The 19576-nt window shown below is 43.2% G+C and overlaps 1 protein-coding gene across 1 annotated transcript in view; it reads right to left on the reverse strand.

The window, feature by feature from the left end:
• Positions 1-6233: 6233 nt before the first annotated feature.
• The window catches only part of LOC139554017 (solute carrier family 2, facilitated glucose transporter member 1), a 53500-nt gene continuing 40157 nt past the window's right edge, over positions 6234-19576 (reverse strand). Inside the window, exons 7-11 of the mRNA XM_071366894.1 lie at positions 15531-15715; positions 13211-13315; positions 11897-11998; positions 8440-8643; positions 6234-6788 (exon numbers count right to left, since the gene is read on the reverse strand). Of these exons, the coding sequence (XP_071222995.1) occupies positions 6609-6788; positions 8440-8643; positions 11897-11998; positions 13211-13315; positions 15531-15715 (776 nt within the window). The 3' untranslated portion in view covers positions 6234-6608. The remainder of the gene's footprint in view (positions 6789-8439; positions 8644-11896; positions 11999-13210; positions 13316-15530; positions 15716-19576) is intronic.

The following is a 19576-nucleotide window of genomic DNA, read 5'->3' on the forward strand; positions in this document are numbered from 1 at the left end:
CATGTGGGGAATCATAAGTGGCTTATTTCAGCTAGTTTCATCTTGTTCTTGATACCATGTCTTGTTTTGAGGTGTTGTGACTGATTTCATGTCAATGCTAACATAGCTAAACATTCGCTAGCTAGCTAACCGAACAACTGTAAAGATGTATTTGAGAGACAACAAGTGCTCATTTGTGCAAATGTATTTATGGTTTCAATAAACATTAGAGACAAAATATAGTTTACATGTTGTAAAACATTCTAAGCCAACCACGTCTGTTTTGCTCCGTAATTGTGCACGTTTCAGTTTTGTTGCTAAACAATTAACCTGTCTATAGCCTTGGTATATAAGGGACTCGGGGCTCTATGTGTTCTCTGGAAAATGATCTAACTCCTTGGAAGTTTAGTTCCACGTCGTTCATTATTTTCCGAAATAACGCATAGCCCCTCGTTGATTACCCCTTACTTAATAATTGTTTATAATGCATTTACAAATGCTTAAATAATCACTAATAGAGTCATTATAAGACCTTTATAGACCCTTTACAAATGGTACCTTACTGTAAAGTGTTAACCTTACTGCTTAGGTGAAGCTGCTCAGAGGCAGAGAGTTGTGAGTGATGCTTCTGTCCAATGGAGGAGAACCACGCCACAAGAAGTTCAATGTTTCATCAGGTACAAGAGCTTCAGGCTCTTATAAACTCTTATATACGGGAGCTTCAGACTCTTATAAACTCTTATATACGGGAGCTTCAGCCTGTTATAAACTCTTATATACGGGAGCTTCAGACTCTTATAAACTCTTATATACGGGAGCTTCAGCCTCTTATAAACTCTTATATACGGGAGCTTCAGACTCTTATAAACTCTTATATACAGGAGCTTCAGACTCTTATAAACTCTTATATACAGGAGCTTCAGACTCTTATAAACTCTTATATACGGGAGCTTCAGACTGTTATAAACTCTTATATACAGGAGCTTCAGACTCTTATAGACTCTTATATACGGGAGCTTCAGACTCTTATAAACTCTTATATACGGGAGCTTCAGACTCTTATAGACTCTTATATACAGGAGCTTCAGACTCTTATAAACTCTTATATACGGGAGCTTCAGACTGTTATAAACTCTTATATACGGGAGCTTCAGACTCTTATAAACTCTTATATACAGGAGCTTCAGACTCTTATAGACTCTTATATAAAGGAGCTTCAGACTCTTATAAACTCTTATATACGGGAGCTTCAGACTCTTATAGACTCTTATATACAGGAGCTTCAGACTCTTATAAACTCTTATATACAGGAGCTTCAGACTCTTATATACGGGAGCTTCAGACTCTTATAAACTCTTATATACGGGAGCTTCAGACTCTTATAAACTCTTATGTACGGGATTTTCAGACTCTTATAAACTCTTATAGACAGGAGCTTCAGACTCTTATAAACTCTTATATACGGGAGCTTCAGACTCTTATAAACTCTTATATACAGGAGTTTCAGACTCTTATATACGGGAGCTTCAGACTCTTATAAACTCTTATGTACGGGAGCTTCAGACTCTTATAAACTCTTATAGACAGGAGCTTCAGACTCTTATAAACTCTTATGTACCGGAGCTTCAGACTTTTATAAACTCTTATGTACGGGAGCTTCAGACTCTTATAAACTCTTATGTACGGGAGCTTCAGACTCTTATAAACTCTTATATATAGGCGCTTCAGACTCTTATAAACTCTTATATACGGGAGCTTCAGACTTTTATAAACTCTTATATACGGGAGCTTCAGACTCTTATAAACTCTTATATATAGGCGCTTCAGACTCTTATAAACTCTTCTATACAGGAGCTTCAGACTCTTATAAACTCTTATATACGCGAGCTTCAGACTCTTATATACTCTTATATACGGGAGCTTCAGACTCTTATAAACTCTTATATAAAGGAGCTTCAGACTCATTTATACAGGAGCTTCAGACTCTTATAAACTCTTATATAAAGGAGCTTCAGACTCTTATAGACAGGAGCTTCAGACTCTTATAAACTCTTATATACAGGAGCTTCAGACTCTTATAAACTCTTATATATGGGAGCTTCAGACTCTTATAAACTCTTATATACGGGGGCTTCAGACTCTTATAAACTCTTATATACAGGAGCTTCAGACTCTTATATACGGGAGCTTCAGACTCTTATAAACTCTTATATACATGAGCTTCAGACTCTTATAAACTCTTATGTAAGGGATTTTCAGATTCTTATAAACTCTTATAGACAGGAGCTTCACTCTTATAAACTCTTATATACGGGAGCTTCAGACTCTTATAAACTCTTATATACAGGAGTTTCAGACTCTTATATACGGGAGCTTCAGACTCTTATAAACTCTTATGTACGGGAGCTTCAGACTCTTATAGACTCTTATATACGGGAGCTTCAGACTCTTATAAACTCTTATATACGGGAGCTTCAGACTCTTATAAACTCTTATATACAGGAGCTTCAGATTCTTATAGACTCTTATATAAAGGAGCTTCAGACTCTTATAAACTCTTATATACGGGAGCTTCAGACTCTTATAGACTCTTATATACAGGAGCTTCAGACTCTTATAAACTCTTATATACAGGAGCTTCAGACTCTTATATACGGGAGCTTCAGACTCTTATAAACTCTTATATACGGGAGCTTCAGACTCTTATAAACTCTTATGTACGGGATTTTCAGACTCTTATAAACTCTTATAGACAGGAGCTTCAGACTCTTATAAACTCTTATATACGGGAGCTTCAGACTCTTATAAACTCTTATATACAGGAGTTTCAGACTCTTATATACGGGAGCTTCAGACTCTTATAAACTCTTATGTACGGGAGCTTCAGACTCTTATAAACTCTTATAGACAGGAGCTTCAGACTCTTATAAACTCTTATGTACCGGAGCTTCAGACTTTTATAAACTCTTATGTACGGGAGCTTCAGACTCTTATAAACTCTTATGTACGGGAGCTTCAGACTCTTATAAACTCTTATATATAGGCGCTTCAGACTCTTATAAACTCTTATATACGGGAGCTTCAGACTTTTATAAACTCTTATATACGGGAGCTTCAGACTCTTATAAACTCTTATATATAGGCGCTTCAGACTCTTATAAACTCTTCTATACAGGAGCTTCAGACTCTTATAAACTCTTATATACGCGAGCTTCAGACTCTTATATACTCTTATATACGGGAGCTTCAGACTCTTATAAACTCTTATATAAAGGAGCTTCAGACTCATTTATACAGGAGCTTCAGACTCTTATAAACTCTTATATAAAGGAGCTTCAGACTCTTATAGACAGGAGCTTCAGACTCTTATAAACTCTTATATACAGGAGCTTCAGACTCTTATAAACTCTTATATATGGGAGCTTCAGACTCTTATAAACTCTTATATACGGGGGCTTCAGACTCTTATAAACTCTTATATACAGGAGCTTCAGACTCTTATATACGGGAGCTTCAGACTCTTATAAACTCTTATATACATGAGCTTCAGACTCTTATAAACTCTTATGTAAGGGATTTTCAGATTCTTATAAACTCTTATAGACAGGAGCTTCACTCTTATAAACTCTTATATACGGGAGCTTCAGACTCTTATAAACTCTTATATACAGGAGTTTCAGACTCTTATATACGGGAGCTTCAGACTCTTATAAACTCTTATGTACGGGAGCTTCAGACTCTTATAGACTCTTATATACGGGAGCTTCAGACTCTTATAAACTCTTATATACGGGAGCTTCAGACTCTTATAAACTCTTATATACAGGAGCTTCAGATTCTTATAGACTCTTATATAAAGGAGCTTCAGACTCTTATAAACTCTTATATACGGGAGCTTCAGACTCTTATAGACTCTTATATACAGGAGCTTCAGACTCTTATAAACTCTTATATACAGGAGCTTCAGACTCTTATATACGGGAGCTTCAGACTCTTATAAACTCTTATATACGGGAGCTTCAGACTCTTATAAACTCTTATGTACGGGATTTTCAGACTCTTATAAACTCTTATAGACAGGAGCTTCAGACTCTTATAAACTCTTATATACGGGAGCTTCAGACTCTTATAAACTCTTATATACAGGAGTTTCAGACTCTTATATACGGGAGCTTCAGACTCTTATAAACTCTTATGTACGGGAGCTTCAGACTCTTATAAACTCTTATAGACAGGAGCTTCAGACTCTTATAAACTCTTATGTACCGGAGCTTCAGACTTTTATAAACTCTTATGTACGGGAGCTTCAGACTCTTATAAACTCTTATGTACGGGAGCTTCAGACTCTTATAAACTCTTATATATAGGCGCTTCAGACTCTTATAAACTCTTATATATGGGAGCTTCAGACTTTTATAAACTCTTATATACGGGAGCTTCAGACTCTTATAAACTCTTATATACAGGAGCTTCAGACTCTTATAAACTCTTATATACGCGAGCTTCAGACTCTTATATACTCTTATATACGGGAGCTTCAGACTCTTATAAACTCTTATATAAAGGAGCTTCAGACTCATTTATACAGGAGCTTCAGACTCTTATAAACTCTTATATAAAGGAACTTCAGACTCTTATAGACAGGAGCTTCAGACTCTTATAAACTCTTATATACAGGAGCTTCAGACTCTTATAAACTCTTATATATGGGAGCTTCAGACTCTTATAAACTCTTATATACGGGGGCTTCAGACTCTTATAAACTCTTATATACAGGAGCTTCAGACTCTTATATACGGGAGCTTCAGACTCTTATAAACTCTTATATACGGGAGCTTCAGACTCTTATAAACTCTTATGTAAGGGATTTTCAGATTCTTATAAACTCTTATAGACAGGAGCTTCACTCTTATAAACTCTTATATACGGGAGCTTCAGACTCTTATAAACTCTTATATACAGGAGTTTCAGACTCTTATATACGGGAGCTTCAGACTCTTATAAACTCTTATGTACGGGAGCTTCAGACTCTTATAAACTCTTATGTACGGGAGCTTCAGACTCTTATAAACTCTTATTGACAGGAGCTTCAGACTCTTATAAACTCTTATGTACGGGAGCTTCAGACTTTTATAAACTCTTATGTACGGGAGCTTCAGACTCTTATAAACTCTTATGTACGGGAGCTTCAGACTCTTATAAACTCTTATATATAGGCGCTTCAGACTCTTATAAACTCTTATATACGGGAGCTTCAGACTTTTATAAACTCTTATATACGGGAGCTTCAGACTCTTATAAACTCTTATATATAGGCGCTTCAGACTCTTATAAACTCTTATATACGGGAGCTTCAGACTCTTATAAACTCTTATATACGGGAGCTTCAGACTCATTTATACAGGAGCTTCAGACTCTTATAAACTCTTATATAAAGGAGCTTCAGACTCTTATATACAGGAGCTTCAGACTCTTACAAACTCTTATATACGGGAGCTTCAGACTCTTATAAACTCTTATATAAAGGAGCTTCAGACTCTTATATACAGGAGCTTCAGACTCTTATAAACTCTTTTATAAAGGAGCTTCAGACTCTTATATACGGGAGCTTCAGACTCTTATAAACTCTTATGTACGGGAGCTTCAGACTCTTATAAACTCTTATGTACGGGAGCTTCAGACTCTTATAAACTCTTATAGACAGGAGCTTCAGACTCTTATAAACTCTTATGTACGGGAGCTTCAGACTTTTATAAACTCTTATGTACGGGAGCTTCAGACTCTTATAAACTCTTATGTACGGGAGCTTCAGACTCTTATAAACTCTTATATATAGGCGCTTCAGACTCTTATAAACTCTTCTATACAGGAGCTTCAGACTCTTATATACTCTTATATACGGGAGCTTCAGACTCTTATAAACTCTTATATAAAGGAGCTTCAGACTCATTTATACAGGAGCTTCAGACTCTTATAAACTCTTATATAAAGGAGCTTCAGACTCTTATATACAGGAGCTTCAGACTCTTACAAACTCTTATATACGGGAGCTTCAGACTCTTATAAACTCTTATATAAAGGAGCTTCAGACTCTTATATACAGGAGCTTCAGACTCTTATAAACTCTTTTATAAAGGAGCTTCAGACTCTTATATACGGGAGCTTCAGACTCTTATAAACTCTTATATACGGGAGCTTCAGACTCTTATAAACTCTTATATATAGGAGCTTCACTCTTAATATTCAATGATATGGATCCGAAAACAAGTTATCGTAATGCCTCAATCCAACAATACAGATAATAATATTTATCCATTTTATGATACATGCGTGACTACTACAGGAACAGAGGCAATCGTGTTTTTCATGTTTATAAATGTACATGTCATCAGAAAACGGACATCACTGAGGGAGGCCACCACCTGAAGTCCTGTATCAGTCCCATCATGTGTTTCCCTTGTGTTAGAGGTCGTATTCTGACTACCTGGTTAAACAAAAGGTTAAATAAAATAAAACATTTGTCCCCATGCGAAGGTTGAACACAATAAGACCTCCGTGACCCCCAGTACAACTTCCGACCTCCAGGGGGGGGTGTCAGGGGTAAGGTGAGAGGGGCCAGGACGTTCAGGTCAGGGGAAGGTGTTGAAACCAGTCTTATTGTGCAGGGGAATGCCCTCGGACTCTCGGAACTCGGCTGCGATGTCATCGAAGGTGCGTCCCTTGGTCTCAGGTAGGCGTCTCCAAGTGAAGCTGAAGGCTGTCAGAGCCATGGTCGTGAAGAGGAGGTACACGTAAGCACCACACAGTTTCTACAGAGAGAGAGACACACACACACACACACACACACACACACACACACACACACACACACACACACACACACACAGGAGCAGAGAGTTAACACAACTGGAAATTGCAGTACATTTCATTTTAGAAGATAGTCCTATCTATGAAATCAAACCAGCCATACTGTCATGTACCATTGGTGCCATTATGTCATGTACCACTGGTGCCGTATTGTCATGTACCACTGGTGCCATATTGTCATGTACCACTGGTGCCATATTGTCATGTACCACTGGTGCCGTATTGTCATGTACCACTGGTGCCGTATTGTCATGTACCATTGGTGCCACTATGTCATGTACCATTGGTGCCATATTGTCATGTACCACTGGTGCCGTATTGTCATGTACCACTGGTGCCGTATTGCCATGTACCACTGGTGCCATATTGTCATGTACCACTGGTGCCGTATTGTCATGTACCACTGGTGCCGTATTGTCATGTACCACTGGTGCCGTATTGTCATGTACCACTGGTGCCGTATTGTCATGTACCACTGGTGCCGTATTGCCATGTACCACTGGTGCCGTATTGTCATGTACCACTGGTGCCGTATTGTCATGTACCACTGGTGCCGTATTGTCACGTACCACTGGTGCCGTATTGTCACGTACCACTGGTGCCGTATTGCCATGTACCACTGGTGCCGTATTGTCATGTACCACTGGTGCCGTATTGTCATGTACCACTGGTGCCGTATTGCCATGTACCACTGGTGCCGTATTGTCATGTACCACTGGATGCCGTATTGTCATGTACCACTGGTGCCGTATTGTCATGTACCACTGGTGCCGTATTGTCATGTACCATTGGTGCCGTATTGTCATGTACCATTGGTGCCATATTGTCATGTACCATTGGTGCCGTATTGTCATGTACCATTGGTGCCATTATGTCATGTACCACTGGTGCCATATTGTCATGTATCACTGGTGCCATATTGTCATGTACCACTGGTGCCATATTGTCATGTACCATTGGTGCCGTATTGTCATGTACCATTGGTGTTGTATTACAGCTATCCTATGACACAGGCTATGTTAAACGTACCAGTGGTGGAGGGAAGAGCAGGACTAGTACGTACCAGTGGTGGAGGGAAGAGCAGGACTAGTACGTACCAGTAGTGGAGGGAAGAGCAGGACTAGTACGTACCAGTAGTGGAGGGAAGAGCAGGACTAGTACGTACCAGTAGTGGAGGACACAGCAGGACTAGTACGTACCAGTAGTGGATGGAACAGCAGGACTAGTACGTACCAGTAGTGGATGGAACAGCAGGACTAGTACGTACCAGTAGTGGAGGACACAGCAGGACTAGTACGTACCAGTAGTGGAGGGAAGAGCAGGAGTGGAGGGAAGAGCAGGACTAGTATGTACCAGTAGTGGAGGGAACAGCAGGACTAGTACGTACCAGTAGTGGAGAGAAGAGCAGGACTAGGACGTACCAGTAGTGGAGGGAAGAGCAGGACTAGTACGTACCAGTAGTGGAGAGAAGAGCAGGACTAGTATGTACCAGTAGTGGAGGGAAGAGCAGGTCTAGTATGTACCAGTAGTGGAGGGAACAGCAGGACTAGTATGTACCAGTAGTGGAGAGGGAACAGCAGGATTAGTACTTACCAGTAGTGGAGGGAAGAGCAGGGCCAGCATGAACTTCCCTCCCCAGTTGAGCATGCTGGTGAAGGCCATGGCGATTGGTCTGGCTGGCTGGTCAAACAGCTCTGCAGCGATGAACCAGGAAATAGGGCCAGGTCCCACCTCATAGGCTGAGATCAGGAAGAACACGACCAACACCTGCAGGTTACGCAGCTCTGGGACAAGGAACTACAGGGCAGATCAATCAGTCAATCAGTCTTATATTGGTCAGGGAGGATGGGTGACCGTAATCCCCGACAGGCTAGCAATCCAAAGGCTGCCTGTTCGAGTCACATCAGGACAATTGTAGCATTTTAGCTAACCCTTATTCTAAATTTAAGCCAACAACTTTGTCGTTAGTTCCCCTAACTGCCAACATAAATGCTTCTTGTAATTCTTCTTTGTTTTTACTGCCTAACAAGCAACCTGGTCTCAGATAAAGATGTGCAATACTATTCACGGGTTGCATGTCTCATCGCAATATTGTTTTGAACGTGCGTTATTGGACTGATGCCCGACTGAGCGTTCTACTCAATGCATCGTCAATTAGCGCTGATGAAAATGTTATCCAACATCCATTACAATGGCTTGGAAATACAATGACATTCAAATAGGAGGCAAATAATTAGCAGGAAAACCTTTTGTCATCATTTTGATGTCACAAGATTGACTTTACATTCAGTATAATGTTAGCTAGCTATCTAAGATTGAGGGGAGGCCACCAGATTTACTTTACATTCAGTATAATGTTAGCTAGCTATCTAAGATTGAGGGGAGGCCACCAGATTGACTTTACATTCAGTATAATGTTAGCTAGCTATCTAAGATTGAGGGGAGGCCACCAGATTTACTGTACATTCAGTATAATGTTAGCTAGCTATCTAAGATTGAGGGGAGGCCACCAGATTGACATTACATGCAGTATAACATTAGCTAGCTAGCTAAGATTGAGGGGAGGCCACCAGATTGACATTACATGCAGTATAACATTAGCTAGCTATCTAAGATTGAGGGGAGGCCACCAGATTTACTTTACATTCAGTATAATGTTAGCTAGCTATCTAAGATTGAGGGGAGGCCACCAGATTTACTTTACATTCAGTATAATGTTAGCTAGCTATCTAAGATTGAGGGGAGGCCACCAGATTTACTTTACATTCAGTATAACATTAGCTAGCTATCTAAGATTGAGGGGAGGCCACCAGATTGACATTACATGCAGTATAACATTAGCTAGCTAGCTAAGATTGAGGGGAGGCCACCAGATTGACATTACATGCAGTATAACATTAGCTAGCTAGCTAAGATTGAGGGGAGGCCACCAGATTGACATTACATGCAGTATAACATTAGCTAGCTATCTAAGATTGAGGGGAGGCCACCAGATTGACTTTACATTCAGTATAATGTTAGCTAGCTATCTAAGATTGAGGGGAGGCCACTAGATTGACATTACATGCAGTATAACATTAGCTAGCTATCTAAGATTGAGGGGAGGCCACTAGATTGACATTACATGCAGTATAACATTAGCTAGCTAGCTAAGATTGAGGGGAGGCCACTAGATTGACATTAGATGCAGTATAACATTAGCTAGCTAGCTAAGATTGAGGGGAGGCCACCAGATTGACATTACATGCAGTATAACATTAGCTAGCTAGCTAAGATTGAGGGGAGGCCACCAGATTGACATTACATGCAGTATAACATTAGCTAGCTAGCTAAGATTGAGGGGAGGCCACCAGATTGACATTACATGCAGTATAACATTAGCTAGCTAGTTAAGATTGAGGGGAGGCCACCAGATTGACATTACATGCAGTATAACATTAGCTAGCTAGCTAAGATTGAGGGGAGGCCACCAGATTGACATTACATGCAGTATAACATTAGCTAGCTAGCTAAGATTGAGGGGAGGCCACCAGATTGACATTACATGCAGTATAACATTAGCTAGCTAGCTAAGATTGAGGGGAGGCCACCAGATTGACATTACATGCAGTATAACATTAACTAGCTAGCTAAGATTGAGGGGAGGCCACCAGATTGACATTACATGCAGTATAACATTAGCTAGCTAGCTAAGATTGAGGGGAGGCCACCAGATTGACATTACATGCAGTATAACATTAGCTAGCTAGCTAAAATTGAGGGGAGGCCACCAGATTGACATTACATGCAGTATAACATTAGCTAGCTAGCTAAGATTGAGGGGAGGCCACCGGATTGACATTACATGCAGTATAACATTAGCTAGCTAGCTAAAATTGAGGGGAGGCCACCAGATTGACATTACATGCAGTATAACATTAGCTAGCTAGCTAAGATTGAGGGGAGGCCACCGGATTGACATTACATGCAGTATAACATTAGCTAGCTAGCTAAGATTGAGGGGAGGCCACTAGATTGACATTACATGCAGTATAACATTAGCTAGCTAGCTAAGATTGAGGGGAGGCCACCAGATTGACATTACATGCAGTATAACATTAGCTAGCTAGCTAAGATTGAGGGATAGGCCACCAGATTGACATTACATGCAGTATAACATTAGCTAGCTAGCTAAGATTGAGGGGAGGCCACCAGATTGACATAAATTACATCATCCAATTCGTATGATAAATTACATCCTCCGAGACATATGGTAGATTAAATCATCCAATTCGTATGCTATTGTACAACCAGGTAAGACGTACAGTATGATACTATACCTCCTCTAATTCATATGTTATTGTATGACAGCTGTTCCATTCATAATGTAACTTAACGTAAAGTGAAATATCATACTAAATGGAATGTCATAGATTTACATACAGAATAATACGAATTGTCCTTAGACCATGTTGAATAACAGCATCATAATGTATTACACCTGCAGGTAGAGAGAGAGAGTCACCAACAAGGTACGCTGAGATAGACAATACTCAGATGGGCAATACTCAGATGGACAACACTCAGATGGGCAATACTCAGATGGACAATACTCAGATGGACAACACTCAGATGGACAATACTCAGATGGACAATACTCAGATGGACAACACTCAGATGGACAACACTCAGATGGGCAATACTCAGATGGACAACACTCAGATGGGCAATACTCAGATGGACAACACTCAGATGGACAACACTCAGATGGGCAATACTCAGATGGACAACACTCAGATGGACAACACTCAGATGGACAACACTCAGATAGACAATACTCAGATGGACAATACTCAGATGGACAATACTCAGATGGACAATACTCAGATGGACAACACTCAGATAGACAATACTCAGATGGGCAATACTCAGATGGACAACACTCAGATGGACAACACTCAGATGGACAACACTCAGATGGACAACACTCAGGTGGACAACACTCAGATGGACAATCGTATAATATAATAGATTGATAATTTAGGGTTAGTGTAGGTGTGGTTAGCGTTACCAGGACTGAGTCTATGACGGTCATGGAGAGGTTGCACACAGCTAGACACAGGAAGCCAGTCAACAGCAGTTTCCTACGCCCCGCCCTCTCCATCAGGAAGAACTGAGGAGGAAAAACAGACACAAAATCACAGGTGAGTCTCCATACTTCATAATAGGTGAGATTACAGGTGAGTCTCCATACCTCATACCAGGTGAGATTACAGGTGAGTCTCCATACCTCATAACAGATTATATTACAGGTGAGTCTCCATACTTCATACCAGGTGAGATTACAGGTGAGTCTCCATACCTCATAACAGATTATATTACAGGTGAGTCTCCATACCTCATAACAGATTATATTACAGGTGAGTCTCCATACTTCATAACAGATTATATTACAGGTGAGTCTCCATACCTCATAACAGATTATATTACAGGTGAGTCTCCATACTTCATACCAGGTGAGATTACAGGCGAGTCCCCATACTTCATACCAGGTGAGATTACAGGTGAGTCTCCATACCTCATACCAGGTGATATTACAAGTGAGTCTCCATACCTCATACCAGGTGAGATTACAAGTGAGTCTCCATACCTCATACCAGGTGAGATTACAGGTGAGTCTCCATACCTCATACCAGGTGAGATTACAAGTGAGTCTCCATACCTCATAACAGGTGAGATTACAAGTGAGTCTCCATACCTCATAACAGGTGATATTACAAGTGAGTCTCCATACCTCATACCAGGTGAGATTACAAGTGAGTCTCCATACCTCATAACAGGTGATATTACAAGTGAGTCTCCATACCTCATACCAGGTGAGATTACAGGTGAGTCTCCATACCTCATAACAGGTGAGATTACAAGTGAGTCTCCATACCTCATACCAGGTGAGATTACAGGTGAGTCTCCATTCTTCATAACAGGTGAGATTACAAGTGAGTCTCCATACCTCATACCAGGTGAGATTACAGGTGAGTCTCCATACTTCATAACAGGTGAGATTACAAGTGAGTCTCCATACCTCGTACCAGGTGAGATTACAAGTGAATCTCCATACCTCGTACCAGGTGAGATTACAGGTGAGTCTCCATACCTCGTACCAGGTGAGATTACAGGTGAGTCCCCATACCTCATACCAGGTGAGATTACAGGTGAGTCTCCATACCTCATACCAGGTGAGATTACAGGTGAGTCTCCATACCTCATAACAGGTGAGATTACAGGTGAGTCTCCATACCTCATACCAGGTGAGATTACAGGTGAGTCTCCATACTTCATAACAGGTGATATTACAAGTGAGGTTACTCTAGTGTACACTACTCACCGCCACCAGAGTGAAGGCCACGTTCACGGCCCCCACCCCCAGCGTCAGATACTTGGCTTCGTCAAAGTTAGCCTTGTCAAACATCTTGGTGGAATAATTGATGATCTGGAAAATGAGAAGTGGGGTATATGTTTAACCTCAGTGTGTTGCCTATCTTTCCTTTAGCCTCAGGTTCCCTACTGAGCTGCAGGATAGCCTGAAGAACCATACTGACACAATGCCGCAGAATCAACTCTGGAAAGAGGAGAGGGTTTAGCAAATAACTGCAAGTCTGCTAGTCTGGTAGTCTGCTGCTATTCTGCTATTCTGGTAGTCTGCTGCTAGTCTGCTGCTAGTCTGCTATTCTGGTAGTCTGCTGCTAGTCTGCTGCTAGTCTGCTGCCAGTCTGGTAATATGCTACTAGTATGGTAGTCTGGTGCTACGCTGCTAGTCTGCAGCTAGTCTGCTAGTCTGGTAGTTTGGTAGTCCAGTAGTTTGCTTGTCTGCTAGTCTAGTCGTCTGCTAGTCTGGTAGTCTAGTAGTCAGCTAGTCTGGTAGTCAGCTAGTCAGCTAGTCAGCTAGTATGCTAGTCTGGTAGTCTAGCAGTCTGCTAGTCTAGTAGTCAGCTAGTCTGCTAGTCTAGTAGTCAGATAGTCTGCTAGTCTAGTAGTCTGCTGCTGGTCTGGTAGTCTAGTAGTCTGCTGCTAGTCTAGTAGTCTGCTGCTAGTCTAGTAGTCTGCTGCTAGTCTAGTAGTCTGCTGCTAGTCTAGTAGTCTGCTGCTAGTCTGGTAGTCTGCTGCTGGTCTGGTAGTCTAGTAGTCTGCTGCTAGTCTGGTAGTCTGCTGCTAGTCTGGTAGTCTGCTGCTAGTCTGGTAGTCTGCTGCTAGTCTGGTAGTCTGCTGCTAGTCTGGTAGTCTGCTGCTGGTCTGGTAGTCTGCTGCTAGTCTGGTAGTCTGCTGCTAGTCTGGTAGTCTGCTGCTAGTCTGGTAGTCTGCTGCTAGTCTGGTAGTCTGCTGCTGGTCTGGTAGTCTGCTGCTAGTCTGGTAGTCTGCTGCTGGTCTGGTAGTCTGCTGCTAGTCTGGTAGTAGTCGTAGTATTATTTTTGTCTGCTAATCTGCTGTTAGTCTGGTAGTCTGCTGCTAGTCTGGTAGTCTGCTGCTGGTCTGGTAGTCTGCTGCTAGTCTGGTAGTCTGCTGCTGGTCTGGTAGTCTGTTACTAGTCTGCTAGTAGTCGTAGTATTATTTTTGTCTGCTAATCTGCTGTTAGTCTCATAGTCTAGTAGTATAAAAGTCTGCTAGTCTGCTTCTTGTCTGGTAGTCTGCTAGTCTGCTAGTCCAGTAGACTGGCAGTCTGGTAGTCTGCTGCTAGTCGTCTAGTCTGCTGCTAGTCTGTTAGTCTGTTAATCTGCTAGTCTAGTAGTCTGCTTGTCTGCTAGTCTGTTAGACCATAGAGAACACATTACTCACAACAAAATGTTCAGGTCTCAATAAATACCCCATAGAAAACTCATTACTCACTACATAATGTTCAGGTCTCAATAAATACCCCATAGAAAACTCATTACTCACTACATAATGTTCAGGTCTCAATAAATACCCCATAGAAAACTCATTACTCACTACATAATGTTCAGGTCTCAATAAATACCCCATAGAAAACTCATTACTCACTACATAATGTTCAGGTCTCAATAAATACCCCATAGAAAACTCATTACTCACTACATAATGTTCAGGTCTCAATAAATACCCCATAGAAAACTCATTACTCACTACATAATGTTCAGGTCTCAATAAATACCCCATAGAAAACTCATTACTCACTACATAATGTTCAGGTCTCAATAAATACCCCATAGAAAACTCATTACTCACTACATAATGTTCAGGTCTCAATAAATACCCCATAGAAAACTCATTACTCACTACATAATGTTCAGGTCTCAATAAATACCCCATAGAAAACTCATTACTCACTACATAATGTTCAGGTCTCAATAAATACCCCATAGAAAACTCATTACTCACTACATAATGTTCAGGTCTCAATAAATACCCCATAGAAAACTCATTACTCACTACATAATGTTCAGGTCTCAATAAATACCCCATAGAAAACTCATTACTCACTACATAATGTTCAGGTCTCAATAAATACCCCATAGAAAACTCATTACTCACTACATAATGTTCAGGTCTCAATAAATACCCCATAGAAAACTCATTACTCACTACATAATGTTCAAGTCTCTTTTGCAAAAGAGTTTATTTTCTCAATGAGACAGACCTGGAAAAATGCATTTTCAATAAAACTACTCAGTCTTTTATCTAAAACAACATACCGCGTTGAAGCCTGAGAGCTGGGAGCCCAGGTTAACGATGAGGACGATGATGATTGGCTGTCGGTAGGAGCGTTTCGTGAAGAACTCCTTGACGGTGAGGGCTGATTGGGTGTGAGCCGCCTCCTGCTTCATCTCCTCCAGCTCCGTGAACACCTCGTCTGACAGGCCTCTCAGACGCCACAGGGCTGGGGTCAACAACAACAACAAAACAACAAGAATATCATCTTCAACATCGTGGATCTACTGCTGACCTGATTGAATCCCGGCCTAAGATTACTGTGTGACAGTACTACCTATCCGCCTCTGTCTGGGTCTCCTGGACCCTGTTGATAGTAAAGTTTACTGTGTGACAGTACTACCTACCTGCCCCTGTCTGGGTTTCCTGGACCCTGTTGATAGTAAAGTTTACTGTGTGTGACAGTACTATCTACCTGCCTCTGTCTGGGTCTCCTGGACCCTGTTCATAGTAAAGTTTACTGTGTGTGACAGTACTACCTACCCACCTCTGTCTGGGTCTCCTGGACCCTGTTGATAGTAAAGTTTACTGTGTGTGACAGTACTATCTACCTGCCTCTGTATGGGTCTCCTGGACCCTGTTGATAGTAAAGTTTACTGTGTGTGACAGTACTATCTACCTGCCTCTGTCTGGGTCTCCTGGACCCTGTTGATAGTAAAGTTTACTGTGTGTGACAGTACTATCTACCTGCCTCTGTCTGGGTCTCCTGGACCCTGTTCATAGTAAAGTTTACTGTGTGTGACAGTACTACCTACCCGCCTCTGTCTGGGTCTCCTGGACCCTGTTGATTGTAAAGTTTACTGTGTGTGACAGTACTATCTACCTGCCTCTGTCTGGGTCTCCTGGACCCTGTTGATAGTAAAGTTTACTGTGTGACAGTACTACCTACCTGCCTCTGTATGGGTCTCCTGGACCCTGTTGATAGTAAAGTTTACTGTGTGTGACAGTACTACCTACCTGCCTCTGTCTGGGTCTCCTGGACCCTGTTGATAGTAAAGTTTACTGTGTGTGACAGTACTACCTACCTGCCTCTGTCTGGGTCTCCTGGACCCTGTTGATAGTAAAGTTTACTGTGTGTGACAGTACTACCTACCTGCCTCTGTCTGGGTCTCCTGGACCCTGTTGATAGTAAAGTTTACTGTGTGTGACAGTACAACCTACCCGCCTCTGTCTGGGTCTCCTGGACCCTGTTGATAGTAAAGTTTACTGTGTGACAGTACTACCTACCTGCCTCTGTATGGGTCTCCTGGACCCTGTTGATAGTAAAGTTTACTGTGTGTGACAGTACTACCTACCTGCCTCTGTCTGGGTCTCCTGGACCCTGTTGATAGTAAAGTTTACTGTGTGTGACAGTACTACCTACCTGCCTCTGTCTGGGTCTCCTGGACCCTGTTGATAGTAAAGTTTACTGTGTGTGACAGTACTACCTACCTGCCTCTGTCTGGGTCTCCTGGACCCTGTTGATAGTAAAGTTTACTGTGTGTGACAGTACAACCTACCCGCCTCTGTCTGGGTTTCCTGGACCCTGTTGATAGTAAAGTTTACTGTGTGTGACAGTACTACCTACCCGCCTCTGTCTGGGTCTCCTGGACCCTGTTGATAGTAAAGTTTACTGTGCGTGACAGTACTACCTACCCGCCTCTGTCTGGGTCTCCAGGACCCTGTTGATAGTAAAGTTTACTGTGTGTGACAGTACTACCTACCCGCCTCTGTCTGGGTCTCCTGGACCCTGTTGATAGTAAAGTTTACTGTGTGTGACAGTACTATCTACCTGCCTCTGTATGGGTCTCCTGGACCCTGTTGATAGTAAAGTTTACTGTGTGTGACAGTACTATCTACCTACCTCTTTCTGGGTCTCCTGGACCCTGTTGATAGTAAAGTTTACTGTGTGTGACAATACTATCTACCTGCCTCTGTATGGGTCTCCTGGACCCTGTTGATAGTAAAGTTTACTGTGTGTGACAGTACTATCTACCTGCCTCTGTATGGGTCTCCTGGACCCTGTTGATAGTAAAGTTTACTGTGTGACAGTACTACCTGTAACGGCGGTCCTCCTCCTCTTCATCCGAAGAGGAGGAGCAGGGATTGAACCAAGGTGCAGCGCGTTGAAATGACATGAATGATTTATTAAATAAACAAAACGAACAAACACGAAAACGAACTATACTTGAAAATGATACAAAATAACAAAACGAAAGTAGACAGACCTGAACAACGAACTTACATACAACGTGAAGAACGAAATGAACAGGAACAGACTACATGAAATGAACAAACCGTAAACAGTCCCGTATGGTGCAAACATCGACACAGACACAGGAGACAACCACCCACAAACAAACACTGTGAACAGCCTACCTAAATATGACTCTCAATTAGAGGAACGCCAAACACCTGCCTCCAATTGAGAGCCATACCAGGCAACCCTAAACCAACATAGAAACAGATAACATAGAATGCCCACCCAAACTCACGTCCTGACCAACTAACACACAAAACTAAACAGAAAACAGGTCAGGAACGTGACATAACCCCCCCCTCAAGATGCGTACTCCGAACGCATCACCAAAAAGTCCAGGGGAGGGTCTGGGTGGGCATCTGACCACGGTGGTGGCTTAGGCTCCGGGCGTGGTTCCCACCCCACCATAATCAATCCCCGCTTCCTTAGCCTCCCCACAATGACCACCCTCCAAATAACCCCACCTAAATTTAGGGGCAACACCAGAATCAAGGACAGCTCTGGGACAAGGTAGTTCAGGACATAGGGATAGCTCAGGACAGAGGGATAGCTTAGGAGAGAGAGGTAGCTCAGGATAAAGAGGTAGCTCAGGATAGAGGGGCAACTCCGGACTGAAGGGCAGCTCCGGACAGAGAGACAGCTCTGGACTGAGGGGCAGTTCTGAATTACTAGCCGCTTCTGGCTGAGGGACAGCTCATGGCTGACTGACGGCTCTGGACGCTCATGGCAGGCTGACGGCTCTGGACGCTCATGGCAGGCTGACGGCTCTGGACGCTCATGGCAGGCTGACGGCTCTGGACGCTCATGGCAGGCTGACGGCTCTGGACGCTCATGGCAGGCTGACGGCTCTGGACGCTCATGGCTGGCTGACGGCTCTGGCTCTGGCTCATGGCTCTCTGACGGCTCTGGCTGCTCATGGCTCTCTGACGGCTCTGGCTGCTCATGGCTCTCTGACGGCTCTGGCTGCTCATGGCTCGCTGACGGCTCTGGCTGCTCATGGCTCGCTGGCGGCTCTGGCAGATCCTGTCTGGTTGGCGGCTCTGGCAGATCCTGTCTGATTGGCGGCTCTGGCAGATCCTGTCTGATTGGCGGCTCTGGCAGATCCTGTCTGATTGGCGGCTCTGGCAGATCCTGTCTGGTTGGCGGCTCTGGCAGATCCTGTCTGACGGGCGGCTCTAGCGGCTCCTGTCTGGCGGACGGCTCTAGCGGCTCCTGTCTGGCGGACGGCTCTGTAGGCTCATGGCAGACGGGCGGCTTTGCAGGCTCATGGCAGACGGGCGGCTTTGCAGGCTCATTGCAGACGGATGGCTCAGACGGCGCTGGGGAGACGGATGGCTCAGATGGCGCTGGGGAGACGGATGGCTCAGATGGCGCTGGGGAGACGGATGGCTCAGACGGCGCTGGGGAGACGGATGGCTCAGATGGCGCTCGGGAGACGGATGGCTCAGATAGCGCTGGGGAGACGGATGGCTCTGGCCGGATAAGGCGCACTGTAGACCTGGTGCGTGGTGCCGGAACTGGAGGCACCGGGCTAAGGACACGCACCTTCATACTAGTGCGGGGAGCAGGGACAGGGCACACTGAACTCTCAAAGCGTACTCTATACCTGGTGCGTGGTACCGGCACTGGTGGCACCGGGCTGAGGGCACGCACCTCAGGACTAGTACGGGGAGAAGTGACAGTGTGTACAGGACTTAGGAGACGCACAGGTGGCTTAGTGCGTGGGGCCGGAACTGGAGGCACCGAACTGGATACACGCACTATAGGGAGAGTGCGTGGAGGAGGAACAGG

Source organism: Salvelinus alpinus, chromosome 25, assembly GCF_045679555.1.
Source record: "Salvelinus alpinus chromosome 25, SLU_Salpinus.1, whole genome shotgun sequence".
Classification (NCBI taxonomy): domain Eukaryota; kingdom Metazoa; phylum Chordata; class Actinopteri; order Salmoniformes; family Salmonidae; genus Salvelinus; species Salvelinus alpinus.